This window comes from Antechinus flavipes, chromosome 4 (genome assembly GCF_016432865.1).
Source record: "Antechinus flavipes isolate AdamAnt ecotype Samford, QLD, Australia chromosome 4, AdamAnt_v2, whole genome shotgun sequence".
Lineage (NCBI taxonomy): Eukaryota > Metazoa > Chordata > Mammalia > Dasyuromorphia > Dasyuridae > Antechinus > Antechinus flavipes.
Window position 1 is genome coordinate 911,579 of NC_067401.1, and position 27,566 is coordinate 939,144.

Consider the following 27,566-nt stretch of genomic DNA (forward strand, 5'->3'; position numbering starts at 1 on the left):
CTGTTTTTGTGCGTCTGCATTTTTTATTTCCTTCTCAGGCTGATCATTCACTATTTCAGAGTCTGGTTCTTTTTGTCCGGCAAAATAACTGTTTGGACTTATGTTGTATTTAACTTACACTTTAACATATTTAACATGTATTGGTCAACCTGCCATTTGGGGGAGGGGGGGAAGGAGGGGAAAAATTGGAACAAAAGGTTTGGCAACTGTCAATGCTGAAAAATTACCCAGGCATGTAACTTGTAAATAAAAGCTATAATTTTTTTAAAAAAAGGGGGCAGCTGTGGGTGGGAAGGGGCGTCTGAGGGGCCCAGGCGTGCTCCAGCTGCCCTGTCAGCCGGCGGTTGGCAGGATGGAGCTTTGCTCTCAAAGGCTCATGGGGGCGGGGGGGGGGGGCTGTAAGAAGTGAGGCTTATCCACCTGTCGGTATTTTAATAAAAGTGTTTTCACAAACAGAAGCACGGTGAAGTTGACTGGGGCTGTGCGCGTATTTGCTGGTTCCTGCTTTGTCTGGGGCAGGGGATGGATCCTGGCACCCGCTGCACTGTGGCCTTGGTGCCCGAGGAGGCCCGAGGCATTCCCGCCCCAACCTGCAAAAGGGCAGCAGGGGCCAAGGGGAGGAACGGCCCAGGAGGCTGGGCAACAGGGGGACTAGTGAGCGGATGCCCCGCCATCCCTCCTTCCCCCCACTCATCGGTCCGTCCGTCTACGTCCACCCGTTGTCAGCATCACCTGGGCTTTCCGGGTGGCTCTGCCACAGGTTTTCCGCTCTCCCAATGGCCTAGATCCCGCTCAGTGTTGGGAGCAGGCGCCAAGTGGAATCTGGGGGAGGAAGCCCCTCCCAACTCACTTTGGAGCGGGTTTGGCGGGCAGAGGGACCAAGCAGGAGGAGCGTGGACATCTGGTGTCCGGCCCACAGACGGGCCAGAGACGGGCTGGAGACGGGGGCTGGAGACGGGCCAAAGACAGGACAGAAGATAGGGCTGGAGCCGGGGGCTGGAGACAGGGGCTGGAGACGGGCCAAAGACAGGACAGAAGATAGGGTTGGAGACGGGGGCTGGAGACGGGGGCTGGAGACGGGCCAAAGACAGGACAGAAGATAGGGTTGGAGACGGGGGCTGGAGACGGGGGCTGGAGACGGGCCGGAATCGCGAGGGTCAAGGCTAGCTCCGGGGCTCGGGAGGCAGGGGGCCGCCACGCCCCAGCCCAGGGTCCGGAGCTCTCTGCAGCTTTTTGGCGGGACTGGCAGCCCCCTAGTTCTCTGCAAACTTGGGGTTCATCACAGTCGTCGTGGCGCTCTTGAAAAGGGGGTTGTCCTGGGAAGAGACGGGGAACATCGATTGTCAGGCAAGGCCACAGACTGTCCACCAGGAGAAGAGACAATTCATGCCGGGCCAGAGGCGGCTCAGGGCCCACAGCTGGGCCACTGTTGCCAAAGGCAGCCCCCTCCCCAACACCCCTTTATCCATTGTTCTGCTGCCCCCCAATATGCCCAGGCCTCTTGTGTCCTTCTGAGCCCTCAGGGGTGCCCGACCCCCCACCTCCACCAAGTCATTATCAATGGCTTCCAGCATCCCCGTAATCCAGGTACCAAGTATCCCGCCAGCTAAATGTCCCCCCCCTGCCCCTGCTGCGTCTGGCACCAAGGACCCCCATCTCCAGCCCCTCCCTTGGGTGTCCTGCCTTCCTGGGCCAACCCTGAGGCGCCCTCCCTGCCTCCCAGACCCAGGGCCCGTTGGCTCTGCCAGGCTCCCTCAGCTCCCGTAAGGAGCGCGCTGCCCACGCCGGCCATGGTCCTCTGGGGGAGGGGCGCCAGGATGGGGAGGCCAGGGGGCCACAGTGACCGATGGGACACAGAGACTGAGGGGACACGGAGACCGCGGGGATGCGGAGAGCACAGGGACACGGGGACCGAGGGGACACAGGGACTGAGGGGACACAAGGACCGAGGGGACACAGGGACTGAGGGGACACAGGGACCGAGGGGACACGGGGACTGAGGGGACACAGAGACCGAGGGGACACAGGGACTGCGGGGATGGGACGGACCACTCACATTGTTCCACTGGGACTTGAGCTTCTCCTTCTCGAACCGCTTGTACTCCCGGAGGTCGCTGAAGTGCGTCAGGACCTTCCAGATGGCCAGCAGCAGCAGCCCGATGAGCACCACCCCGACCACGGTGCCCCCCACGATGGCAGCGATGTTGGGCCCCGCCACGCACTCTGTGGAGCCGCAGTGCCAGGGTGAGGGGGCAGCCCCGGCCAGCGCCCCTTCTCCCGGCTCCCGAGCCAGGGCTCTCCCTTCTGGGGGCCGCCCCTTCCCTCCGGCCCTTCCCGGGACAAGAGCCGCCGCCTCGGGGGCCCCGGGGCCTTGCCTTGCTCGTCATCCACGTAGATGAGGTACTTGTGGTGCCCGTCCATCTGCTGCATGACGTAGGTCAGCCAGCAGCCGTTGGAGGCGCGCTCCTTGCAGGGTCTGCCCTGGATCGGGGACAGGGCCCGAGTCACGCCGGGACAGGCCACGCTGCAGTTCTTGGCGAAGGGGCCGGTCTGGAACTTCATGCACTCGGCACACGAGCTGGGGAGAAGCAGGGGGGCTGTGGCCGGGGCCGGGGGGGCGGGGGGCTGGGGCCGGGGGGGGGGGCAGGGGGGAAGCTGGGCGGGGGGCTGGGGCCGGGCTGGACAAGTCCTGCCTGCCAGGCTCCCTTCACCCCAGACCAGAGAAAGGCCATAGGCAGCTGACCCAGAGAAGCCTCAGGAGCCCAGGGCACTAACAAGCTTGGCCTGGGACATCCCTGCATGGGGCGACTGGAGGGGGTCCTTCAAGAAGGCCAGCTCGATAGGAGAGCCCCCCCCCCAACCTGAGGGAGCCTCCTTGGCCCAGAGAATATCCAGAGTGGGGGCTGGCCTTGGCCACTCCTTGGGCCCAGGAGGAGGCTCTTGGCTGGAGCCCTCAGAGCCCCCGGGGGCACTGCCACCTATGCCCACCCGCCCGATCCAGCCCTCAGAGCCCCCGGGGGCACTGCAGGCCCTCGGGCACACTCACACATAGAGGTTACAGGGGGATGGGCAGCCCGGGCAGTCCTGGCACAGCGGGCGCTGGTAGCCCGGGTCGCACTTGCAGACGTTGCACTCGCACTTGCCCCGGCCGCTGCACTCGGAGTTGTGGATGTTCAGGCAGCCCCTGGTGGACTTCTCGCACTGGCAGGCGGTGCCCTCGAAGCCGGGCTCGCACTTGCACACGCCGCAGTCACAGAAGCCCCGATCTGGGAGCCGAGAAGGGGAGTCAGCGCCCCGGGGGCGTCCCCACGGCAACGAGCCCCCTCTCCCACTTGGGGGGCAGAGATAAGCATTTAGGCAGCACCTCCTGCCTGTAAAAGACCTTCCCACAATTCATCGGCTCTCACTGACATCGCCCAAGCTGACCGCAGGGCCTGGCGAGGCAGGTGGAATGGAGCAGCGGAGCCTTTTTTAGTAGGGAGGGAGGAAGGAGGGAGGGAGGGAGGAGAGGGGGAGGGAGGAGGGAAGGGAGGAGGGAGGGAAAGAGGGAAGTAGGGAGGGAGGGAGGGGAGGAAGAAGGGAGGGAGGGGGGAGGTAGAGGAGGGAGGAGGGAGGAAGGAAAGGAGGGAGGGGGGAGAGGGAGAGGGAAGGGAGGAGGGAGGGAAGGAGGGAGGGGGGAGAGGGGGAGGGAAGGGGGGAGGGAGGGAAGGAGGGAAGCAGGGAGGGAGGGAGGGGAGGAAGGAGGGAGGGGGGAGAGGGGGAGGGAAGGGAGGAGGGAGGGAAAGAGGGAAGTAGGGAGGGAGGGAGGGGAGGAAGGAGGGAGGGAGGGGGGAGGTAGAGGAGGGAGGAGGGAGGAAGGAAAGGAGGGAGGGGGGAGAGGGAGAGGGAAGGGAGGAGGGAGGGAAGGAGGGAGGGGGGAGAGGGAGAGGGAAGGGAGGAGGGAGGGAAGGAGGGAGGGGGGAGGGAAGGGAGGAGGGAGGGAAGGAGGGAGGTGGGAGAGGGGGAGGGAAAGAAGGAGGGAGAGAGAGAAGGAAGGAAGCGGGGAGGGAGGGAGCCCTTTTCCCCGGCTCCCCCCAGGACAGGCCCCGTTTCCCCGGCCCCGGCCGGCTCCTCACCTCTGCCCCCGCAGACCTGGCCCTCGTAGCGCTCACAGTTGACGTTGTCGCACTCGCAGAACTTGCCGTAGATGAGCTTCTTGGGGATGTCGCTGACGTAGCAGGTGCAGGTGCCGCACACGCAGTCCCCCAGGCCCGAGCAGAGCACCGAGCTGTTGTCCTTGCGGCAGCTGCCCTCCAGCTCCTGGTTGCTCTTGCCCTGGGTCTGGCACTCGCAGGTCTTGCCGGTGTGGCCGGGGTCACATCTGGGGGGGACACGGCCGTGAGGCCCCTCCCCGGAGTCCGGGCCCTCCCCGACCTGTGGTGACCCCCTGGGAGCCCTCCCTGTTCCCGACCTCCCCCGGAGTTCCGCACAAACCAGCCTTTCAGCTGCCTCCCGTCACCAGCCTTCAGGCCTGTCGCGTCCCCAAGCCTGGAGCGCCCTCTCCATTTCCCCTAAGACTCAGCCGGGGCGCCCCCCTCTGACCCCAGGACAGCCCCTCTAAGCCTTCCTGTGCGGAGGGGGCGTTCTCCCTCCAGGCTGAGCATGGCGGGTCGGCCCCGGGCCGGGCACTGGGAGCCTCGTCCCTGCTGTTCCAGCCCCTGAGGGGGCTGGGCCTGAGAAGGGGCGCTCAGTCCTCCCCCATCTCCTCGGGGGGCTGCTCTCCCCGCTCCTCTCTCAACCTGTCCCTCTCTCCATGTGTCGTACAGTCCCATGTGTGGTGTGCAGGGCCCGCGGGTGTCCCTGGGGAGGGGGTGTCCGGGGGGAGGGAGTGTCCCGGGGGGAGGGGGTGTCTGGGGGGAGGGGGTGTCCGGGGGGAAGGGGTGTCCGGGGGGAAGGGGTGTCTGGGGGGAGGGGGTTGTCCGGGGGGAGGGGGTGTCCGGGGGGAGGGGGTGTCCGGGGGGAGGGGGTGTCCGGGGGGAGGGGGTGTCCGGGGGGAGGGGGTGTCCGGGGGGAGGGGGTGTCCCAGGGGGAGGAGTGTCCTGGGGGGAGGCGGGTGTCCCGGGGGAGGCGGGTGTCCTGGGGGGCCGCGGCCCCTCACCTGCATATCCCGCACTCCACGAAGCCCTTGTCCCCGCAGTGCTCCCTGTTGAGCCTCTCCCCTTCGCAGTCGCACTCGCAGAGCGGGAGCACCTGCACAGTGACCGTGTCTGTGAAGCCCAGGGGCCGGATGCTGAAGGTGTGCTCCTTGATGCACTCGGTGGCCGTCACCTTCACCTGGAAGGTGATCTGAGAGAAGGGGAGGTCAGCCCTGGGCCGGGGGCGAGGGCTCAGCCTCCGAGGCTTCGGGGGTGGGAGGTTGTGCTCCTGTCCAAAGAGAGCAGCTGGGTGCCCTCCCCTCCCCCCCATCTGGTCCCTCCCCGGGGCCCGCTCACCGGCACGTTGATCTGGACCCCGTCACAGTCCCCTCGGGGCTGGTCCACGCTCGACTGGCCGTTGGTGCAGAAGGAGTCGTAGGTGATCCTCAGAGTGTCAGGGATGATGCTGTGGTCCACAAAGACCCTCGAGGACAGTTTCTGGGGACGGAGAGTGAGTCCTGAGCTAGCGGCAGCCCCACCCTTGGCTGTGGCCAGGCGGGGCCTTGGACCCCTCTGAAGCCCCATTTCAGGAGAAGCCCCTCCCCAGGGAAGGGGCACCACATGGGCCACACTGTCACCTTCGTCAGGGACCGGGGCCTATCTGGGAGTGGGGGGGAGGGAAGCCCAGCTTGGGGTCCCAAGCAGCCCTCCTGGCTGGGGGGCAGGAAGGCCCCAAGCCCATCTGCTCCTGGGGGGCTGGCGCTCGGCCCACTTACGTTGTAAGCGTTCTTAATCAGCTGGACCACGTTACTGGAATCGTCGGACAGCTCCCCAACGGCTGACTTGGGGATGATCTCCGTGAGTTTCTGCCGATTGAGGGAATCTGGGTCACGGCTGGGGAGCCAGAGATGGCTCCCCCCACCAGGAAATCCGGTGACGCACCCCCACCAGGACCTTGGCGGGGGGGGGGCAAGAGGGCCACCCAGGGGACAGTCCAGTTGGGCAATGCCCCCGAGTCCTCTCACTGGAGCACATCTGCCCATGTCTGCCTCCTGGCACTGAGGGCTCAATGTGGGGCCGGGGGCTGGGGGAGTGGGCTGCCTACCACAAGCTTCCCAGCAGAAAGGGCCCCAACTCTAGAAATAGAAACCTGAGGTTCAAATCCCACCCCACGCTGGAGACAAGCCCCTGCTGCTGGTCTCTGGGGCTCAGCTGCTCTCTCTGTGGGACTCGAGGTCTCATCCCAAAACCTAATCCAACCCTGATAACACTGCAGCCCCTTCTCTTTTGGGGCTCCTGTCCTTGAAAGGGGTGCAGTCCTGGAGTAATGGGGGGCTGCTCCCACACCCATTCAGCCGTCCCCTTCCTGCACAGTGGCCACCTTCCCCCATGGGCTCTGCGGGTCGGGAGCCCGAGCCACACCAGCCCCTGTCCTGAGCAGCCCCTGGCCCATCACAGGTTGGGGGTGGGGGGGGTCAGCCCCAGAGTCTCTGAAACAGGAAACCAAAATGCAGAGTGGGTGGCTGGCAGCCCCTCCCCTCACAGCCCCTCCCCTCACAGCCTCTCAGACACATCCTGCCCCTGTGAGAAGCCAGACCCAGGGAGCTGGGGGGAGGCGGGATGCCTGCCTGCAGGGGGGCACTTGTAAGCTAACCAGATTAGACAAAGCCCTTTGTGTCACCTAATAGGAGACTCCCAACAGCCCCGGGAGGGAGGAGCTGCAGTCACCACCCCCATTTACTGAGGAGGAAACTGAGGCAAATGGGGTTGTGCCTTCCTGAGTCAAAGTCAAACAAGGACAGTGGTGGGGGTGGGGAGGGGGAGTGGCCTCGCACTTACTTCATACGTGGAGACCATTTTTTTAGTCACAGCAAAGATGGGCTGGATGTTGTTTTCTGCCAGTTTCTGTGCCAGCTGCCCCACTGAGGGATAGTCCTAGGGAGAGGGAGAGACAGAAAGAGCCAGAGAGACAGAGATGGAGACAGAGACAGACAGAAAGAGACAGAGAGCACATGCACAGTGAGCTGCATACACAATCACACACACAATCACCAACATACCTGCACACAATCACCATCACACTCACACACAATCACCATCGCCCCTGCAAACAGCCACACAACACAATCAGAGAATCACACACACAATAGTCACACTTACAATCACACACACAATCATCATTGTACCCGCGCACAACCACACAACACAATCACAGGATCACACACACTTACAACCACACATACAATCACCATCACACACACACACACTCACAACCATGCAGATACAGCCACACAATCTCACAATCACAGGCGCCGTCCTCCGCCATAGGGCGCGGAGACACTTACGAACTTGTTGCTGTCCTCATAGAGGTTGTTCTTCAGGTGACAGTGACCATCATTGGGCGTGAGGATGGCCCCCAGTTTCCCATCTCCCGCAAAATGGAAGCCGTCGTCCGTGGCGTAGACCAGCAGCCGCGTCACGTTGCGCCAGCCAATGTCATCCTGAAAAGTGCCGGGCATGAGTCCTGGGCTGGCAGGCACACCCCAGTCAGGTCTGACCCGAGCGCCCACACGCCTCACAGTTCCCGTCCTGGTCACCTCCCACGCTCGGGCCCTTGGCTTTTGGCCCTAGGTCTCCCCCATTCCTCCATGAGCTCTGCTAGGGCAGAGGCAGTCTTTTGTCTCTTTTGACCACCCCAGGGCCTAGCATACTGTTGGTGCTTAACAAATGCTTACTGGCTAACCATTTGAGTAGGGAAGGAGATAGAACCTTTTGGTGGGGTTTGGCAGGAAGGGGGGAGCTTGCAGCCTGTTGGCGGGCTTCATGGGACCACCGCAGATGGAGCAGCCCTCTGGCCCATGGGGACCCAACACTCACAGGGACAAGTGGGGATCCCACCTGCAGCCCCAAGTTGTGGAGTGGGGGAGGCCAGGGATCCCCTGCCAATCTGGTCAGGGGCCCGGGGCTGATGGTTCTTTACTTGGGACAGCCCTGGCCTGGGGCTCTGGGGGCATGAGGAGTGAGGGGGCGCCATTGCTGACTCCCAGACCACCAGGGAATGGTCAGAGCAAACAGATGCTTTGGAGATGGGCACACCGGGCTCCAGAAGGGAAGGGCTGGCTTTATGTCTGCCCAGTTTCATGTCTGCACTGCATGACCCTGAGGTTACTAGATGCGTGTGTCTGGCTGATGCCTCACACTTGGGGGGTCCCAGTTTGCTTAGCTGGCCCCCTACTTCTGCGCAAGAGTCCCCAGCCCGCAGCAGCCTGTTCCCCTCGCCAGGGCCCCGGGGGCTCAGCTCTCTGTGGTCTGCGGCCCCGGCTGGCTTACCTGACAAACGGCCACCTGCATCATGGCATCCAGGCCCCCCTCGGGCGCGTCCAGGTTCCCAGAGATGAGCTGCTTTCCAACCTCGGTCTGAAACTGGTTGGAGTTGTCAGTGAGCTTCAGCACGTGCTTGAAGGCGAAGGGGGGCTGGCACTGGGTGTCCTTGGTTGGGCAGGGGTGCTTCAGCTTCTCAGGGTGCGTGTTGACAAAGGGCAGCACTGTCTTGTCCACAAAGGAGCCGAAGCCTGCGGGGGACCGAGGGGAGCCACATGCTGAGCTTGCCTACCAACTCTGGGGGGCCTGGGAGGCACAGCCTGGTCCCCTGCCTCAAAGGCCAGACCCTGGGGGCTAGGGGACCCTGGTGCCGTCCGGCTGGGAGGGGGTCAGATCCCGATGCCCTTCAGCCGGGGGGTAGACCCCAGTGCCCTCCAGCTGCAAAGGCACAGACCAAGTGTAGATCAGCTGCTGCTAGCACCTGTTTCCCTGAGGAGTCCCTGGCATCGGTGATGAAGTCCTGCCAAAGGCTACTCCCCCGATCACCAACAGCCTCCCCAACCTCAGCCTCAGTGCCCCATGAGCTTCTGCAAGGCTCTGCAGGCCTCCCTTGCACTGGGAGCAGGCCAGGGACAGACTAGGAAAGCAAAGACCCTCGGTCCTTCCTGTGGGCGGCCTGGAGTCTGGCCAGGGTCTTGCCCACGGTCCTGTGGGGCTGGGCCCGAGTCCGGAACATTGGGAGAGCCCGGAAGGGGAGAGCAAAGCCACTCAGAGAAGGGGGCAAAATCTGAGCGGCTGTGAGGGCCTTGGGTTCAAATTCTACCTCGGCCGCTCCTTAGCTCTGTGTCTCTGGGCCAGACTGCCCCCCTGCGCCTCAGGGGTCACATCTAGAACATGGGGGGATGGCCCCCCTTTAAGCTCAAGATCTCTGGAACCCTAATGATCCTACAGGCCCTGGCATCCCGGGCCACTGTGGGCGGGGACCCCCAGCAAGCAGCCACTAGGGACAGAGGGCCCAGCTCCCTGTGCTGCCCCCTCCCCGCCCCCGTCACCCCCTCCCCACACTCACTGCTCCCTCCCCCGCTCCCGGCCCCCACACCTATGCGGCCGGACTCGGTGATCTCGTTCAGTGCCTTCAGCAGGTCGCCCCCCAGCTTCTTCACGTTGATCAGGTCGTCATACATGGAGTAGGACAGATCCATGAGGTAGTAGAGGTCGATGGGGTAGCCCTTGGCACGCCGAAAGGTCAGGTTGAACGCTGCGGCCTGACCTACCCGGGAAGGCAAGCAGGGCTTTGGTGGGGACTCGACTCCCCGTGGCCGGCGGCTCCCTGAGCTCTCCTCTAAAAACCGTTGCGGATGCCCATGGGGGCACCTCCTGGCCCTGCCGCAGCAGCCCCCGCCTGCCCCTCCCTCCCTAAGTCCCTGCCCCCCTGCCCCTAACCCTCTCCCTGCCTCTCCTTCAGGGGGAGGGGTGCATCCGGAGAGGACATGGGCCATGATCAGAAACGCGGACCCTTCTGCCCCAGACCCGGTACCCGGCGAGCCCCACCTGGCCGCAGACGGAGCTGGACGTTCTGAGGCGTCAGCTGGGGCGTGGGGGGGCCGGGCGGGTCGGTCCCAAGGTTGACGGCGCTGCGCGGGGCCACGATATCGCGCTCCTGGCAGCCGCGCTGTAGGAGCTGCTGTCGGGTGTCGCAGCGAATGGAGTCGGACTCGCCTCTCTCGGCAAAGTTCTGGGCAAGGAGACCGGGGACGGGTCAGGGGGCGATCGCGGGCCACCGGCTGGCAGGACCCAGACCCGCCCCGCCGTGACGCCCCGAGGGCGCGCGGTTCCGGGGCTAGGGCGAGAGGAGGGCCGGACCTTCCCCATAGCTCCAGGGGGGAGACGGCGGGGGCGCAGAGGCTGAGAGCTCTCCTTCCCCCTTCCCCTCCCCCCTCCCCCTTTACCCTCCCCCCTCCCCGCCACTTAGCGCCGCCGGCAGGGCGTCTTACCAGCTTCTTGCACCAGGCGCAGCCCGGCCCCAGGCGGATGCACTCTTGGCAGGTGCTGACCTTGTACTTGGGACATTCCTGGGAAAGGGCTGCAAGAGAGGGAGGTTCTGCCAGGGAGGCTGCCTGGGGGGGGGGGGGGGGGGGGGGCTGGGGAGACCTGATGCGGCCGCCTCGGGGCAGAAGGACTTTTCCGCTTGGCTCCGGGCGGCCCCTCCCCCTCCCCCTCCGCCCTCTCCACCTCCGGCCAGAGGGGCTCTGGTTCATCAGAGGCTCGTGGGGCCCAAGTGGCCGAGAGCCCGGGTCCTGGGCCCTGCCGCCCCCCCCCCCCGGGGTGTTTGTTGTCACAAGGGTTTTGTTTTTCTTTTTAGAGGGGGAATAGGGGAGGGGACACGGGGGAGGGGGCATAGAGGAGGGGACACGGGGGAGGGGGCACGGGGAAGGGGCATGAGGGAGGGAGGGACCAAAGAGTCTTTTCCAATGACAAGACACAAGAAAGTCAATTCTGCGCGGGCTGAGTGGCCAGAGCCCCCGCGGTCCCCAGACCCCTTTCCCAGACCCGGTCCCCAGTCCCCTTTCCCAGACCCGGTCCCCGTCCCCAGTGGATGTCCAAGCTCCCTCCCCGCTGCACCCGCAGCCGAATCCCAGGCCGGTCAGCGCCCCCCATGTGACTGCCGGGCTTTTTCCCAATTCAAAGCAAAAGGTCAAAGCAAGTCCCCAGGACCTCACCTGGCAGGGCTCCCAGCAGCCCCAGCAGGGCGAGGAGCAGGAGGCTACAGCCAAGCATCGCCTGCGAGACAGGAGGAGAGCCGGGTTACGAGTGCGGATCCCACAGGAGGGGCAGTGGGGGCGGGGACATGAGAGGGCCAGGCCCCTGAGGGGGGGAGGGGAATTTGGGATCAAGATCCCGTAATGGGGGGGGCGAGGCTCGGGCCAGCGCAGACGAAATCCCGGTGCCCAGGATGGATGGAAGGCAGAGGTCCGCCAGGGTTCCGCTTTGTGAGGGGGGGCCGCCCCCCAGCTCCCGAGCTGGGTCTGAGGACCCCGATGCTAGAAAAGGGGAAGTGAGGAGGCAGCCGTCTGGGGCAGCTCGGAGGAGAAGCCTCGGAGGGACCCTCCAGGGGGCACAACAGGCGCCCCCACCCGGCCCATCCTCCAGCCGAGGGGGGGGAGCGGACGCAGGGACAGCCCGAGCCCCGGCTCCTTGTGCGAAAAAAGGGCGCGCTCCCAGCCCAGCGCGCCGGGGCTTTTCCTGCCGCCGCCTTTCCAAGTCCGGCAGCGCTGGTGGCGCACACTGGGAGCGAGCCCCGAGCCTGGGCGGGGAGGGGGGGTCACCGACTGGGGGTCTCACTGCGCCGAGCAGGCCGCTCTCGGGGCAGAAATGAGGGCCGGGAGCGAGGGCTCCCAAGGGCTACAGTCTCGGCACTCCCCCCCTTCCCAGGAGGCTCCTCGCTTGTGGGGGAGCTTAGTGCCCCAGGAGGGAGGGGTCTCAGAACCAAGCCCCCCAAACGGCAAAAAGCCCTTCTGGGCATGTGTGAGCAGGGGAGCCCCGAGAGCAGCACAGGCACAGGCAGGGGGCTCCGCTTTCTGTAACCACCGGACTCAACCTGGGCCCCCATAATTAGACCTCCCTACTATGAGACAGAGACAGAGACAGGGAGAGACACAGAGGGAGACACACACACAGAAAGAGAAACAGGCCCAGAAGCCGAGCCTGGCAGGCAGGCAGGGCACCCTGGGCCCAAGGACACCCAGCCACAGATTCCCAATGAGACGCTGCAGTGGGAAGCGGGGGGTGCGTCCCCTGGGCCGGACCCTGATGGCACATGTGGGCACACGGGCACACGCCTCCCTGTCTCACGATGCCCACGTGACCTCCCGGGGCAGACGGCCAGCCGAGCCCCCCTCGCCACTTTACTATCTGTGACCCCAGGCAAGTCGTGCCTCAGTTTCCTCATCTGTTAGTGGAACTCAAGGCCCCCCGTCTCTCTGAAGACCAGGTTCCTGTGGGCGCCCGCCTCCCTCCCCCTGCCCGGGCGCTTCACGGCCTTCAGGGGCTCCCCACTGCCACGCGGCCAGTTCTCGCCCCAGGAGAGGACGAAGGCCCCGCCAGCTTCCCCTTTCCCACGGCCTGAGGGCGAGGGGCCTCCTCCTGCCCCCCCCCCAGCTTCCCGGGCTGGTCTCCTGGAGTCTCCGGCCTCCCTGGGCCAGGAGCGGCCTCAGAGCCCGGCAGCCAGCCTCGAGTTCTCGGGCCGGCCTCGGCCTTGGGGACCTCTCCCGCTCCCTCCTGGGACTCGGCAGCTGTGCAGGGCAGGGCTAGTGGCCCTCTGGGAAGCTCAGCTTCGCCAGGGGTGAGTCACAAGTTCCTCCTCCGGCCAGGCCGGCCTGAAGCAATACAGGAAGGAGAGGTCCTTGCCCTGGAGGCCGGAGGGCTCTGGGGCCAGTGGGAGGGGGGCCCCAGGCAGGGTCTGGCGGCTGGTGCTCCCCCGTCCCCGGGATCCCTTCCTGCCCCCCGGGTGTCTCCGTGACAGGGGTCGCTGCCCAGGAGGCCGAGGGCTGAGATCTGGAGGCTCAGGGCTCACCCAGACAGCAACTGCTGGAGGCGGGATTCGAACTCGGGCCTTTCTGACTGCGCCCCCTTGGTGGCTGTCCGTTCTCACTCAGCCCGAGGCACAGCCTGGAACCCGGCCGTCCCCGGCCCCAGATCCGGCCGCCCACAAGCTCCGTTTGCCGTGGCCTTCCCTGGAGTGCGGAGCGGAAGGGCTAAGGCCCAAGAAGCCACGGAGAGGGAGGGATTCTGGGCCACGAGCACGAGCCGAGGCTGCATGCCGCTGCTCGGCTGGGGGCCTCAGCCTTCCCATCTGGAAGATGGGCCGGGACAGGGAGTCTCTGAGGTCATTTCCTGCATCAGCCTTTGGGGTCCACCAAAGGGTACATATTGTTGGCAGCTCTGAGATACTGGGGATCTGGAGCCTCCCAGCCAGGGGGCTGAGAGGGTGGGAGGAGGCCAGGAGGCTGAGAGGAGGCTGAGGAGCCGGGAGGCCGGGGGGCAGCAGGAGAGGCAGATCTTGCTGAGCAGAGCCTGCCCGTAGCTGCTCCCCGGACAGCTTCGCACCCCCCAGAGTGGGCCCCAGACGGGGGATCTCCGCTACAGGGGCAGGCAGTGGTCAGAGAAGCCGGGGAGGGCACCGCAGTGGGCCCCGGGTCAGTGCCCAGGATCCTGCTGCTCGCATCCGGGGGTGACGGCTCTGCCCCTTACTGCCACCCCACCTCTGTCTGGGTGACCTCAGTTGTTCAACATGTAAAGCCCAAGCTGGGGGTCAGACCGTCCCCAGGATGACCCCCCCCCCGAGATCCGGCGCTCACCCCCTCCCAGACAAGGTCCAGGTTCAGTTTAATCCTTGTTTGTCCCAAGATCCTCCCTGTGTGAAGGCCCTGGATCCCCCTTCCCCTCCCCTGGCTTCCAGGGCCGTCTCCCATCCAGCCAGTCTCAGACTCCCTCCCCAATTGGTGGGGCAGGGCAGAGGCTGGAGGAAGGCTTCACAGGTCCTGGAAGCAGCAGTAGCCCTAGGCTGCCCCTGGGAGGCAAAATGTGGGGGGGATTCCCATATTTGGGGAGCAGCCGGGCACTCCCCCCCAGCTGGCATCCACCTCCCGCGCTGCCCGCATGGGCTGTGGGCCTCTGAGGGCGAGGGGAGAGCCCTCCTGCCCTTGCCCTCTCCCCTCCCCGGCCGGTTCTGGAGGCCCCTTCCTGGCTTTCAAGGCCTTCCCTGAGGGCTGGCTCAGGAGGAAGGTGCCTGGGCTGGGTCCCCAGCCCTCCCCCAAGCCCGGCCCTGGCCCTACCTGGACACCGGCTGCCCCAGGGCAGCCCTCTGGCTGGGACCGGGCTGCTCCAGCTGCAATCTGGGCCCAGAGGAAGGGCTGCGCTTCAGGGCTCTGCCGAGGGCTGACTTAGTGTTGCCCAAGTGCAGAGGAAGTGGAGCCCAGAAAATGGTGTGGGCGGGAGAGAAGAGGAAGCGGCCCCCCAGCATTGCGAGAGGGGCGGGGGAGGACGGGCCAGGGCCCCGGGAGTCTTTCGCTCCCCCCCTCGCCCAAGATTCGGAGACGAGCCAGGCCCGACCTCCGCAACTGCAGGCCTAAGTACTGCACAGAGTCCCACATCCAGACTGCCTGAATACCCCCCCTGACAGGGAGCGCACTATCTATAGACAGCCTATTCTGCCTCTTAGCAAGATTGTTTGGGCAATACCTGGGCAGTTGTGGTAACCATATTGTTGCAATAGTCATGATGCAAAAGAAAAATTAGAACAAAAGGAAAAAAACAGGAGAAAGGGGGAAAACCCCCGAAAGGTGAAGATAGTCTGCTTCTCTGTGTATTTAGTCTGCGTAGCTCTCTCTGGATGTGGATGCTGTTTCCCACAAGTCTACAGGAATTGTCTCGTAGCGGGATGACAATGTTGCCGTTATGGTGTCTGGCGTTCTCCTGATCTTGCTCACTTCATCGGCATCAGCTCATGGAAGGAAGACCAGCTTTCTCTAGCTCCATATAGAGCTTGCCCGTATAGGCAAGTCCAGTCAAACAACTTAAATGAACAGGAGAACTAGGAACTGAGGCCCAGATCACACACTAAGTTAGCTGAATGGCTGAACCTAGATCCTCGCACTTGTGGTTCTTGGACCCAGGTGGAGCCAAACTAGCCCTGAAAGAACCAAAATAAAGAGCCTGCAAAACATGCCAAAGAGAAGTAGATCAAGAAGACAACTATAATCCTACTTTGTCCATTCTCCACACAGATGGAAGAAGTAGAAACAGAAAAGCCCAGCACTTGAGATTCTGGCTGAGCTGCCCAGAAAGGGGAAGCCAAACAAGGCTCTCTCTCACCAGTGGGCTCAGCCCCAGAACTGTGCCGAGAACAGCCCACTAGCACTGGCTGTCCTGGAGGGGCGGAACGAGCCCAGCTCACCGTCAAAGACACCGGCCTCCTCCTGGCCCCTCAGGCTCCCAACCTAGCAGTCATTCTGCTCTCCTCACCACTCTCCCCCTCACATCCAAGCTGCTGAGGCTGTAGATTTCACCTCTCCTCAATTTCACTTCTGCAACTCTTGCCTCAATTTCATCTTTGGAACACCTTTTCTTGTTGATTTCACTTCCTCAGTATTTCTTGTCAATGTCAACTCTCTTGGAACATCTCTTGTCAATGTCAGTGTCAGTCTTGTACCTTCTCTTGTCAATGTCACCCCCAGCAGGATCTCTCATCAGTTTCACCCTCTTGCAGGATCTCTTGTCAATTTCACCCCTGAAGCCTCTATCAGTTTCACCTTTGGAACCTCCTTCCTTGAATTTGCCTCTGGAACATCCATCCTCCATTTCACCTTTGCAACATATCTCGTCCACATCACCTCAGGAACATGTCTCCTCTCCTTTGACACTACTGTCATCTCGTGCAGATCCTTATTACTTCATGCCAGGACTAGGGCAATAGCCTCTGGGGGAGTGTCTGCCTCAAATCTCTCCCCGCTCCACTCCATCTTCCAATCAGCCATCAGGTCTGACCATGGCATTCCCCTCCTCAGTAAACTCTAGTGGATTCCTGTCACCAACGATCCAGTGCATCCTGGCTGTTCCTTGAACGAGACTTCATCTCTCAGTCATGGGCATTCTCTCTGACTGTTCTCTGGATCTGGAACACTCTTCCCTCCTCTGTTAAGGACAGATCAATTCTCCGAGAGCCTCCACAGCTGTGGAGCACAGCTCTGAAGGAGCCGCAAGGCAGCCTTTGCCGACACAGGTATTGGGGACTGGGATCGAGATACATTGGAGGCAGAGGGAAGGTGAGAGAGGTCAGACAAGGAACGCAAAGGCCTCTCAGTCACAGAGTTCAGAGAACAGCAACTGCCTCTCAGTCTCCTTGTGGCATCCTCTCACAGGAGATCCATTCTGGCTTGGATCTCCAGTAGCCACTGTCAGGTGGCTCCCGTGTATTCAAACACTCCTGTTTTGACCTCTCTGTTTCCTTTCAATTCATAGTGGAGAGGAACAGAGTAACAGATATAAGTTCTGAACCCCAGATCACAAGGACCAGACCTGGGAAGATCATTGAGGTCATAATGTCCAACTTCCTCATTTCACAAATGAGGGAAACTGAGGGCCAAAGGAAAAATGACTTGTCTATAGTCACATAGGCAGAGGCGGAGCTGGGGTTTCCAGCTAGGTCTTCTCAGGAGGGGCAGACCCTGCTAATTGACTAAGTCAGATCATGGTCCTGGAGTTTCCTGAAGGATTTATAAGCACATCCCTGAACCAGTGTCAGCACTCCTGCAGGCACATATTGAGGTTAGGTCTCAACCCTTGAAAGGAGAGTAACTTGTGATTCGGAACCCATGGCAAACATCATTATAGATGAAAACCTTAGAGGTCATTGAGTCATTTTACAAGTTAGGGCAGACCGGGCACCTCACTCATGCAAGGTCAATGAAGAATGAGAGAGCCAGCTCAGCCGACACCCCCGGCACTCCTCAAGGAGTCCCATGACTCCTTATTTGCGTCACTCTCTTAGTCTCTGTTAACATTTGAAAGCTGGAGAATCTAGAAAACAGGCTCACTCCCAGCAAGCTCTCTTCCTATGGCAACATCAACTCTGTCATGAAGTGGGGTGGCTGGGGTGCAATGGAAGCCCTGGGACTTTGGGATCTAGGTCCTGCTATGGGCAGGGCCTGCTCCTGACCATGCTCAGGCTGGGTACCTTCTCTTGTTTCTGCCCGTCACCATCTGTCCTACCCCTAACCCGGCACGCCGCCCAAGGGCCAGGGCAAGTTCTGTGGCTTGGAGTGGCCAGTTCCCAGAGTAACAGGGGCTCCTGGGGAGCCAGGATGCTCTGGTGTCTGCCTCCAGCTATCTCAGTAGGAGGGTAAAGCGTTCAGTAGGACAGGGCCAGTGCAGATCCCTGGGGAGGGCTGCAGACTGTTCTCTCAAGCAACCAGTGAGCACTGCTCTCTGCAAGTCCCTGCCCTCGAGGAGAGTCCAAACTAGGTGATGTTCTCATAAAGGAGCATACAGAACAAGGTAACGTGGGCAAAGGAACGACTGCATTAGAAAAGGCTCCCTGTAAACGGCAGGAATAACCTCTTTGGGGAGCCAGGGGTGTCCCTCGGCCTTCCTGTTTGCTCGCCCTTACCACCTGTTAGCCCCGAGGGGGGCTTGGGTTGGTCCTGGAGAGATGGCCCAGGAGTTGGCCACCACCCTGTTTCGGACTTTTGACATTCTTTATGTCATCCTGGCCTCCCTGCCCCGATTGGCCAGAATCACATGAGCCTTTGACCACACTGGCTTGCCACACTCTCCTTCCCAATTTCCCCCAGGATCCAAGGTGCCCTTGTAGCTAGGGGGGCGGGGAGCGGCCTGGGGGGCCATTAGCCCAACAACACAAGTCCAGCAATGGGGTTAGACAGATTGCCCGATGCTGGGGTGAGTCAGGAGGCCAAGTTATCCGGGTAACCCTGGGCCAGGGCCCCAGCCTCCCTCGGACTGTCACCCGGGCTCCCCGGGCCCCCCTCGGACTGTCACCCGGGCTCCCCGGGCCCGCCTCGGACTGTCACCCGGGCTCCCCGGGCCCCAGGCCTCCCAGGACTTCCAGTCAGTCAGAGGCTTTCCCCCAGACAAAGAGGGAGCTGGGGCAGGACTCTCAAAACTGCTCTTTCAAATACCCGGCTCCTAGCTGAGCATGGGCAGGAGGCTGGTGTGGGGGGAGGGGAGAGAAGTGGGCGGAGAGCTCTCTTCTGACTGACCTGGGGCCCAGAGGAGCCCTGCCCCACCCCCGAGCTAGAAGAGGCCTTCATGACCTCTTGGGACAGGGAAGAGCTCTAGGACGCAGGGGCCGGGCCCACTTCTCTTTCCCGCTTCCCACATCACTAATTTTACAGAACCAGGGCTGGGCTAGACCAGGGGCCAGCGTGGACAAGGAGCTCACGCTCCGGCGTAGGCCAGAAAACTTGACCGAAAATGGGAACTGCCTCCACCCACTACCCCTTGCAACTGGAGGCTTGTGCAATGGGCCTGGGTGGGAAGCCAGGGAGAAGCTACCTCAAAAGGGCAGCCCCGGGGTAGGGCTCCTACAAATGAGGGGTCATCAAGTGGACAAAGTGACCCACTTCTTTGGGGCTGCACCAATCAGACCCTGAAAAGATGGTCTTTGAGAGCAAGAAAAAGGGATCAAGAAATCGGGTGGAGGTCCCGAGGATCCAGGGAAGCACGAAAAGCCAGATGCTAAATGACGGAGCGGCCATTGTGAACACACCTGGGGCAGGTGGGGGGAAAGAGCCACTGGCTGCGACCCAGGGTTTGACAAAGGCGTTCCTGGGACAAGAGCTTCGGGAGCAGCACGGCAGAAACTCACTGTAGACCAACATCCCACACCACGTACCCAGGCAAGTTTCAAAATGATTCAGGTGGATCCGGGGCCGCCCCGAACAAGTGACCGGAGGGATCCGGGGCCGCCCCGAACAAGTGACCGGAGGGATCCGGGGCCGCCCCCAACAAGTGACCGGAGGGATCCGGGGCCGCCCTGAACAAGTGAGAGGCTTATGGAAAAAATCACTGAACAGATCTAAGAACGGGGAGAAGTCATGACCAAGCAAAAGCTGCAGGAGCAACAGAAGGAAACATGGACAGTTTTGATGACCCATAATTAAAACAGATTCAAAGTGACAGAGGAGGCCTCTTAAACTCCCTGGGTCTAAAGCAGAATTCGTGGTCCCTCCCCCTTCCCTATGACTGAGGAGGCGACATCCTCGGGCCTCCCAATCTGGGGCCCACTACGGCCTCTCCCTGACATCGTTACAGCCCCCTCCCCTCACATTGTATTCTAGCCGGCCTGCCCCGTCCCTGGCCAGTCCCAGTCTCTCCTCATCCCCCAACCCGGAGGAACGATGCTGTTTCCTGCCCTAGGCTGGTGCCTGGGGACCGCACAGGAAGCGCTTAGGTGAGGTTTGTGGATTCATAGATTGGGGCCCGAGGCGGGGGGCGGGTCAGTGTCTGGAGGTGCTGCTCCCCCTTTTCCGGCTCCACACCCCTGCCCCAGCTGGAGGAGTCAGACCATTTCCTGGTGGAGGGGTCTAGGGACCTCCTTGCCCCTCCCCAGCCAGAGGTTTCCTCCCTGGTTCTGGGGCCGGCTTCCAGCAGGGTCCTGCCCGCAGCCAGCTCTTCATCCTCAGGGGTTCCGACCCACGGTTCTGGGCCCCAATCCGGGCTCGGGCGACCATCTCCCAGGGTTCCGTGGCCCCTTGCTCCGCTCTGGGTCTCCCTCTACCCACCTGCTTTCCCCGCCAGACTCGGGCCCGGGCTCCCAGCCTGTCCCACAGCCTCCTGACCTCCTCCCGGCTTGCTGGGAAGCCCAGGCCTTCCCGAGCCCTCTTAAATCCCTGCGTCTCTAAATCAATTATCTCCTGCTCATCCCGTCAGGAAGGGCTTTGTGGAGGCCTCCTAACCTCCCGAGGGCAGGGGCTGCCTTCCAGCCTCAGGTTGATTGATTGATTGATGAACTTTCCCAGGCTCCCTCCCTAAGTGGGAGGGGCAAGCTCTAGCCAAGCTCCCATTTACCCAGCACCGGAGCCAGGGCTCCATCAGCCCCTCCTGGGGGCCAAGGCCTTCCTCGGCCGAGCCCCAGTCTGGCCTGGGCCTCCCGCCCCAGGGGGGAGGAGGGGAGGGTCCCAACGCTCCCGAAGTTATTCATAGAACAAGTGTCCGGAGAGGCCCCAGCAGGGAGGGAGCACGAGGCCTCCCACCACTCGCATTGTGGGGGCAGGGGGAGACTCTGGACAAGCTCCTGGATCTGTCTCGGGTCTATAATGGGGGGGGGTCGAGAACAATTATGAGATCGGGGAGAGGGCGTCCCACAGCCCGCCCAGCTCCCTCTGCAATCTCTGATCAGGAACCGGGGGTCACACCTGGAAAGCCAAGTCCCTTGACCCCAGGCCAGGCCCTCAGCAGCAGCTGCCTCTTGTCCTGGGAACCGGGGCAAGGACCACCCCTGGATTCCAGCTGGTGGCAGGGATCTGGCCTCTGGGCAAACCGGTAGGAGGGAATAGGCGTTTATTAAGCACCTAGGTATACGAAGTGGTTCATAGATATATAGATCTCACTTGATGCTCAATCCCGGAGCCCAGCGGGAGGTCGGAAAAGCTGCTCCCCCGGTCCCTCTGAGACCTCCCCCAGCCCCATCAGGCTCTCCGCCCGGGGAGGGAGCACTCCTGCCTGGGAAGGAGGGCACAGGACCTCCCCTAGGGATGCAGCGGGAGGGGGGAAGAGGAAGGGGTGAGAGGGAGGGCGGAGTGTGGGGGCCGTCCTGAAAGGCCAAGGCAGAGCTCTCCAGGGCTCCCCCTCAGAAAAGGGTGGAAGGGGGGGGGAGCGCGCCACGTCCGGAGGGAGCCAGTGACCCAGGGACAGCGCTGCCTGACAACATGCCTTCCTTTCCCTCCTCAGAGCCCCCACTTCACAGGTGGGTAAACTGAGGCTCGCGCGGGGCTGACGCCTCTTGCCCGAGCCCTCCTGGAGGTCAGACAAGCATTTCTGAAGCTCCACCACACGCTAGGGACGCTGGAACGGCGCTGCAGTGGCCGGAGCTCCGGTCCTGGAGTCACCATCAAGAGCTGAGTTCAAATCCAGCTTTAGACCCCGACTAGCTGTGATCCCGGGTAAGTCATTTCCTCAGGGGCAAAACGCCGGGGAGAAGGGAATGGCCCAGTCCTCCAGGGGACAGAAAAAGGCAAAAGGCGGGGGCGGCCCTCAGGCGGCTTGCGGTCTAGAGAACCCCGGAGACATGGCGGGGCGGCCTCCGACAGGAGGAGGAGGAACCCAGGGTTCCTGCGCGAGGTCGGGGAGAGGGTGTCTCAGGCGGAAGCGGTGGACCACGAGGCGTGTCTTTCCTCCTTAGCAAGTCTCCCGACTACGGCCCCCTCCCCTCCCCCATCCCAGCTCCTTTGGGGAAGAGAAAGGGAAGGGGGCGCCAGGTTTGAAGGCGATTCCGGATGTTCCTAGGCCTCAGTTTACTCGCCAAACTGGAGGAGGGGCCGGACGGGTGAGTCCGTGAAAGCCACGGGGAGGGGAAGCAGCCCGGGGGCATGCGCACGCGCATCCCGCCTCTCGGACCGAAAGCGGGGTTCCGGGGCGGAGCCTCCACGGGGAGGAGTCCGGCGGCGCTCGGAACCCACGTGCACAGGTTCTCGTTTCCGGGGAAAGTGAGCACGTGACGGGCTCGGCCGCTCCGGAGACTCAGCATGGTGGGCAAAGTGAGACGGCCCCGGGCCCGGCTGCATGAGGCCGCGGTGAAGGCGGCACGCCCGGCCCCGAACGCCAAGGAGGAGAAGGCGACGACAGCGGAGACGACGACGACGCCCTCTCGCCCCGCGGAGGTGACGGCGTGGAGCGGGACTGGGGGACAGGTAAGATCGGTGCACCGTGGGCGGGACCATTGGGCCAGACGTGGGGGAGGGGGCGGCTCTTGGTACGGCGCTTGGCCAGGTTGGTGTTCTCTCGCGAGAGCAGCAGGGGGCGCGTCGGAGTCAGAAGAAGGGAGTGAGCACGCAAGGGAGCAGATTTACCCACTGTTGGGCTAGGCGGGAGGAGGAGGGGGAAGGGAGCGCGGAGCTAGCCGCTCCCGAGAAAGCGGCAGGGGGCGCGCGAGAGCCAGAGCCGAGGTCGGGGAAGGTTGGGGAGGGGTGAGAGGGGGGGTGTGTGGAGGCGTGGGTTGTACCAAGTCCTGAGCCCCAGGGAAGAGTCCGGGAGCGCCACTCCTCCCCCCTTTCCCCCCCCTCCGATCTTTTGGATCGCTCGGCGCCTGGGGAGAGGACAGGGCGCTTTCCTTTCTGTCCGCGCGCCCCTGGCGCTTGGCACACACGGGCTCCTAAGCGGTGCGGCTTGGTTGGCCGGGTGGCAGCCCCGCCCACAGCAGAGGTGCTCCTGCCTCGGGAAGTCCCTGCCAGCTCTGTCCTCTCTCCCTTTCCTGAGGCTGTTTGGAGCCCGGCCGTCCTCCCAGGCCCGGACTGGGAGTCAGCCTGGACCCTCCCCCTCCCCCCACCAATGGGATGCCAAGGCCTGTCAATTTCACCTCCCTGGCATCCGCTGTCAGTTTCACCTCCTGACATCCGCTGTCAATTTCACCTCCTGACATCCGCTGTCAATTTCACCTCCCTGACATCCGCTGTCAATTTCACCTCCCTGGCATCCGCTGTCAGTTTCACCTCCTGACATCCGCTGTCAATTTCACCTCCTGACATCTGCCGTTGATTCACCTTGTCAGCATCGCCCATCAGGTGGCTCCTCCCCGCCTTTGCCGCGCCCCCCCATCCTGCCCCACCCTGGTACAGGCCCTGCCCACCTGATGACCGGACTACAGTGCCGGGATCTTCCTGCCTCCGGTCTCCCCCCCAGTCAGCCTTCCCTTTAGCCGGGCAGCGCAGGTCTGGCGTCAGCCCCTGCTCACTGAGCTTCAGTGGCTCCCTGTGACCTCCCCGATCAGTGACAGAGCCCTTTGGCCTTTATAGCCTGGCCCTTCCTCCCTTTCCGGGCTTCTTGTACTTCTCTCTCCAGATAGGCTTCGCTCCCGCCCCCACTTCCGGATCCCCCCCTTTAGTCCCGACTTTTTCCAGATTTCCCCCACTCTCTGCCCTGTGTAGACCGGAAGCCCCTCGAAGGCACGATTGCCTTCCGAGCCGGCGCAGTGTCCGTCCCCGGGGTTCCTGCAGCTGGGCAGCCCGCCGCGGCTTCTCCGCAAGTGCCCCAGGGCCTCTGTCTCCATGGCTGCCTCCTGCTCGCTGCCTCGCAGCTTTTTTTAGCCACTTGCCTTCTTAAGCTCCCCCTGTGGCTGATGGGACTGCTGACTGGCGTAATTAAAACAAGTCTAATTAAAGCCGGAGATCCTGGCTGCGGAGGCCTCCCAGGAGGCCCACCTGAGTGGGAATGGAGCCTCCGACAGCCTGGAGGTCCCAGCCTCTTTCCTTCCGAGGGGTTTGGAGGTCAGGAGGCCTTCTGGAGGAGAGAGCCGCCGGAGGTGGGCTGCCGGCTCTAGGAGCAGGTGGGGCAGCGTTGGGAGCCATCCTCTGCAGGTGGGAAGAGGGGGCTGCCTGAGGCTGGTCCTGAGCCCGGGGCTGGAGCTCGTAGAGGCTGGCAGTGGTCTAGGGCTCTTGACCTGGAAGCAGAGAGGGCGGGCCCCGGATGGGCTGGAAGTCAGGGCTTGAGGGCTCCAGGTGACGAGTGGTGGCTGAGCTCAGGAGGGGCCTGTGGGGACACCCACATTGGGTGAGTTCTGGCGGGATGGTTCCGTGAGGGACCCCGTGCTCCCCGAGCGTCTGTTCCGGCCAAACACGAGGCGCACACGGCTGTGTCCGGGGAAACGAGCGCAACCAGCCTGGACGCGCACGAGGGGGTGTGCAGAGTCCCCACTCACACCCAGCCTGGCACAGTGCAGGGTTCCTCAGACGGGACTCAAGCTGGGGCCCCCAGGGGGCCCAAGGAGAGATGTAGGGGGCCCTGAAGCTCCAGTGGGAAAAAAGCTTTATTTCAACAAAACTGACTTCCTTTGTTCTCCCGGCCTTTGAGTGAATTTAAACTTAAGCCTTTGGAGAAAGGCCCCCTGGCCTGCAGCAGGTGCGGCGGGGCTGCGCGAGAAGCTGGGATTTTAGCCAAGGGTTGTGGGAAGCCAGAAGACAGACACAGGGGGCAGCCGGGGGAAGGCCTGAGAAAATGCTTGGAACCCAGAGGAGGGTTCGGTACCAGGCGTGGAAGGCAGAGCTGGGGGCCCAGTTACAGCACGCCAGGCGCGGGGGGCCGGGTTACGGGACGGTGGGTGTGGGGGGCTGGGTAACGGGACGCCGGGCGCGGGGGGCCCGGTTACAGAACGCCAGGCCCAGAGGAGAGTTCAGTGCTGGGCTTGGGAAAGCAGGAGGGCCTAGTTTTGTTCCAGCCCCACAGGGGTTGTGACCCTCGGTTAGGTGAGTCTATTCCCAGCTTTTTTGCCCACAGGACTGGGGTTTGGTGAGCTCAGACATCTTTGCCGGGACCACAATCGACCCGAAGGCCCTGGTCCAGAAGCTGGATGTTGATGCCAGAAGCGTCGTCTCAGCAGGAGCAGGTGAGCGCTGGAGGAGGAGCCCAGGGGGCACCAGGGTGCCAGCGGGGCGAGGGCCGGTCCCCTCAGTTGGCACCGGGACCCACCGTGCCCTGGGCGAGGGCCGGAATGCTGCCTCTGCTCACGTGGCTCCTGTTTCCTTTCAGCTCCCGAAGCAAAACCTGTTTTGTCCAAGAAAGAGAAGATGAAGCTGAGACGGTGCAGATGGCTGCAGAGTAAGCTGGCCGGGGGGCCCAGGGGTGCCGCGGTGGGGCCTCGGAACCGCCGGGGAGCCAGGGTCCGGGGTGTGAGGGTCTCTGTGGCCGCCAGAGGGCTTCCAGTCTCGGGGCGCCCACTGTGGGCCATGGTGCATGTACGGGAGGAGCCCTTGGGCTGGCAAGGCCAGAGGCCCTCCCCGTTTCTAGCTGGGGGACTCAGTCTCTCCTTGATGGGGGGGCGCCTCGGGTGCCAGTAACTCTCTGAAGGGGGGGTTCTTTGGGACCAGGCAGTCTCTGAGGCTCCAGGTGGGCTCAGGGCCCTTGTCTAGAAAGGCCGGGGACACTTGGAGCTCCTTGGGTCCTCCAGGCGCGGGGGACACGCGGGAAGCAGGGGAGGGTACCCGGGAGCTGCTCAGGGCCGGGGGGCGGGGTCCGGCCCCCCACGGGCATGGTCTGAGGGACGGGGGCGGGCACCCCGCAGGCCCGACTCATCCCCGCCCTCCTCCGGCTCAGAAATAGAGGCCATCAAGGCGGCGGAAGAGGCGCGCCGGGCGCAGGCGAGGCGGAAGGCCACGGCCGTGGTGGGAGACCTGCACCCGCTCATGGAGGCCCTGCCCGAGCTGTCCGAGCTGGTGACCGGCAGCCGGCCCCGGAGGAAGCTCAAGAGGTGGGGGCGGGGCCCAAGCGGTGTCGTAGCGTGTGGGCGTGGCCTTGCGGGCACGTGGGCAGGACTGAGCCTCGGGTGGCGCAGTGTGGAGCGGGGGATGTCGGTGGCCATGGCGAGGCCGGCTTTGTAAGGGCTTTGTGGGCGCCCGGGAGCAGAGGCCGGGGTCCCTGAGCCCGCCCCGCGCCACTCCCGCACTAAGGGCCGGGCGCAGGAACAGGGGCATCAGAGCAGCCCGTTGAGAAGGGGGGGCTAGGGGCGGGGGCTGGGGGGGTTTCCCCTGGAATTGGGCGGGGTTGAGCTGAAGAGTGAGTGAGCTTCGGGTTGGGAACCCGCCCCCTTTGGGCTCCTCCCTGCCCCATCCTTCTCGGACACCCCCACAGGAGCCCAGGCTGGGAGGTCAGGCGGGGGCGGGGCTGGCCATTATCCTCCTTTAAGGGAAGACCCGGGAGGCTCAGGCCTGGCGAAGGGTCTACTGTGTGTGTGGGGAGGGGGGCGCCCCCTGCAGGGCGGGACCAGAGCCAGTTCTGGGGAGTGGAAGGACGGGCGGGAGGGGCACAGGCCCCCTGCTGGGAGGGGGCGGGGCTCTCCGCCTCTGCTGACGGAGCTCCTGCCTCCCCCCCCTCCCTCCCCCCAGCGCCCCAAGGCCGAAGGCGGAGCCCGCTGACTTCAACCGCATGACCCCGGCCCAGAAGCGCAAGCTCCTGTAAGTATGGGCAGGACGGCTCTGACCGCCTTGGGGGGGGGGGGCCCTGGGTTCTGGAAGCACAGCAGGGGAAGTTCCCGAGGTCGGCCGGGAGGTGGCGTCGTGCAGCCCTGCGGCCTGGGACTCCGGCACTGAGCGCGGCGGCTTCTTTCAGAGACGACGAGATGGCGCGCTTCCGGGAGCTGGCCGCCAGCCCCTCCTACCGGGCCGACCCTCTGCGGGCCATCGGCGAGCAGCTCTCCAAGAGGCTGAGGCAGGAGGACGGGAGGCTCTAGGCCGGACAGAGCCGAGGCCGGGGACGGCGCCAGAGACCGGGGGAGCCGAGGCCGGGGACGGCGCCAGAGGCCGGGGGAACCGGGGGAACCGAGGCCGGGGATGGCGGCAGAGGCGAGGCCGGGGACGGCGCCAGAGACCGGGGGAGCCAAGGCCGGGGATGGCAGCAGAGACCGGGGGAGCCGGGGGAACCGAGGCCGGGGACGGCGCCAGAGGCCGGGGGAGCCGAGGCCGGGGACGGCGCCAGAGACCGGGGGAGCCAAGGCCGGGGACGGCGCCAGAGACCGGGGGAGCCAAGGCCGGGGACGGCGCCAGAGACCGGGGGAGCCGAGGCCGGGGACGGTGGCAGAGGCCGGGGGAACCGGGGGAACCGAGGCCGGGGACGGCGCCAGAGGCGAGGCCGGCCTCGTGTGCCGCCAGGTGGAGGCGCTGACTGACTCCAGGATGGCTCCTGTTCCTCCGTTTGGGGGCACCGCGGCCTGGCCCCACTTCCTCACAGGGATGTTGTGAGGGGCAGCTAATAAAGTGAGCCCCGGGGCCTTGGGAGACTCTGTGCTCAGCCTGGGGACCTCAGGAGAGGGGCCGATCCCGCGCTCCCTGGGGCGGGCAATCGCGGCTCCTGGAGGGGGGTCCCAGGGGCCAGATGAGCTTCCCTGAGGGCATTGGCGCTTTCTCCCCATTTCCAGGGGAGGGAGCCTGGTCCAGAGCCAGTCAGGGGCGGCAAGGTTCAGAGTCCATCTGCCCCTGGGACTTCTGGGCCAGGGACCTGTCCTGGACTGCCCTGTGCCTCCGTCAGCTGCTCTTCCTCTGGTCAGCCAACGTCCGCCATGACCCTGGAGCCTCTCCCTGCCTTGGGCCAGCCCCCCTGGGGAGGAGGCGCCTGGGCCTGCCTGTGGGCCCAGTGGGAGCGCCGAGGAGCAGCCCCTCCCCCCAGGCTTACCCTCCCCCTCCTGGCCTTGGGGCTCTCAAGCTGTGCCCAGGCCTCGGGGTCAGAGGGCACGGGCTGCCTTTCCCCTGTATTTGCCACCCTCAGCGCCAATGACAACATATCAGGCGGCATCTTCTCCCCAGCCCTCCCTCGCCGGGGCTTTGCTGGGGGGAGTGGGGGGGGGGGGTCTGGTCTGGTCTGTGTTGCTTGTATCGGGATTGGGAGCAAAAGAATTTGCAGTCCTTGGGAGAA

The 27,566-nt window shown here is 63.8% G+C and overlaps 2 protein-coding genes across 8 annotated transcripts; one reads left to right on the top strand and one right to left on the bottom strand.

Moving 5' to 3' along the window:
- Positions 1-3: 3 nt before the first annotated feature.
- On the bottom strand, positions 4-23,284 carry ITGB2 (integrin subunit beta 2). 5 transcript variants are annotated; one of them, XM_051998276.1, is made up of 16 exons: positions 22,798-23,284; positions 11,156-11,216; positions 10,430-10,518; positions 9,987-10,170; positions 9,535-9,705; positions 8,445-8,686; positions 7,460-7,615; positions 6,954-7,049; positions 5,891-5,980; positions 5,472-5,612; positions 5,138-5,325; positions 4,116-4,360; positions 3,047-3,266; positions 2,376-2,578; positions 2,057-2,223; positions 4-1,316 (listed from the first exon to the last, which is right to left on the bottom strand). In XM_051998276.1, exons 2-16 carry the CDS (start codon positions 11,211-11,213, stop codon positions 1,254-1,256), a joined length of 2,313 nt encoding a protein of 770 aa, XP_051854236.1. In that variant the 5' UTR covers positions 11,214-11,216; positions 22,798-23,284; the 3' UTR covers positions 4-1,253. The 5 variants fall into 5 exon arrangements, with proteins under 5 accessions (XP_051854236.1, XP_051854232.1, XP_051854233.1 ...); XM_051998272.1 differs by lacking the exon at positions 22,798-23,284 and adding an exon at positions 22,634-22,767; XM_051998273.1 differs by lacking the exon at positions 22,798-23,284 and adding an exon at positions 22,528-22,627.
- On the top strand, positions 20,249-27,566 carry SLX9 (SLX9 ribosome biogenesis factor). 3 transcript variants are annotated; one of them, XM_051998278.1, is made up of 7 exons: positions 20,249-21,115; positions 21,355-21,862; positions 24,441-24,549; positions 24,693-24,761; positions 25,257-25,410; positions 26,045-26,113; positions 26,268-27,566. In XM_051998278.1, the coding sequence occupies exons 2-7, from the start codon at positions 21,698-21,700 to the stop codon at positions 26,386-26,388; spliced, it is 687 nt and encodes a 228-aa protein (XP_051854238.1). In that variant the 5' UTR covers positions 20,249-21,115; positions 21,355-21,697; the 3' UTR covers positions 26,389-27,566. The 3 variants fall into 3 exon arrangements, with proteins under 3 accessions (XP_051854238.1, XP_051854237.1, XP_051854239.1); XM_051998277.1 differs by lacking the exon at positions 20,249-21,115 and having other exon boundaries at positions 21,153-21,862; XM_051998279.1 differs by lacking the exons at positions 20,249-21,115; positions 21,355-21,862 and adding an exon at positions 23,390-23,493.

Coding starts and splice junctions, on each gene's coding strand:
- SLX9 (XM_051998278.1), top strand. CDS start 21,698: ATGGTGGGCAAAGTGAGACGGCCCCGGGCCCGGCTGCATGAGGCCGCG. Junction 24,762..25,256: donor ACGGTGCAGATGGCTGCAGA/GTAAGCTGGCCG, acceptor CCTCCGGCTCAG/AAATAGAGGCCATCAAGGCG. Junction 26,114..26,267: donor GCCCAGAAGCGCAAGCTCCT/GTAAGTATGGGC, acceptor GGCTTCTTTCAG/AGACGACGAGATGGCGCGCT.
- ITGB2 (XM_051998272.1), bottom strand. CDS start 22,729: ATGGGCGATGCTGACAAGGTGAATCAACGGCAGATGTCAGGAGGTGAA. Junction 10,171..10,429: donor GCGCCTGGTGCAAGAAGCTG/GTAAGACGCCCT, acceptor CTCCTTGCCCAG/AACTTTGCCGAGAGAGGCGA. Junction 5,613..5,890: donor TGATTAAGAACGCTTACAAC/GTAAGTGGGCCG, acceptor CTCCGTCCCCAG/AAACTGTCCTCGAGGGTCTT.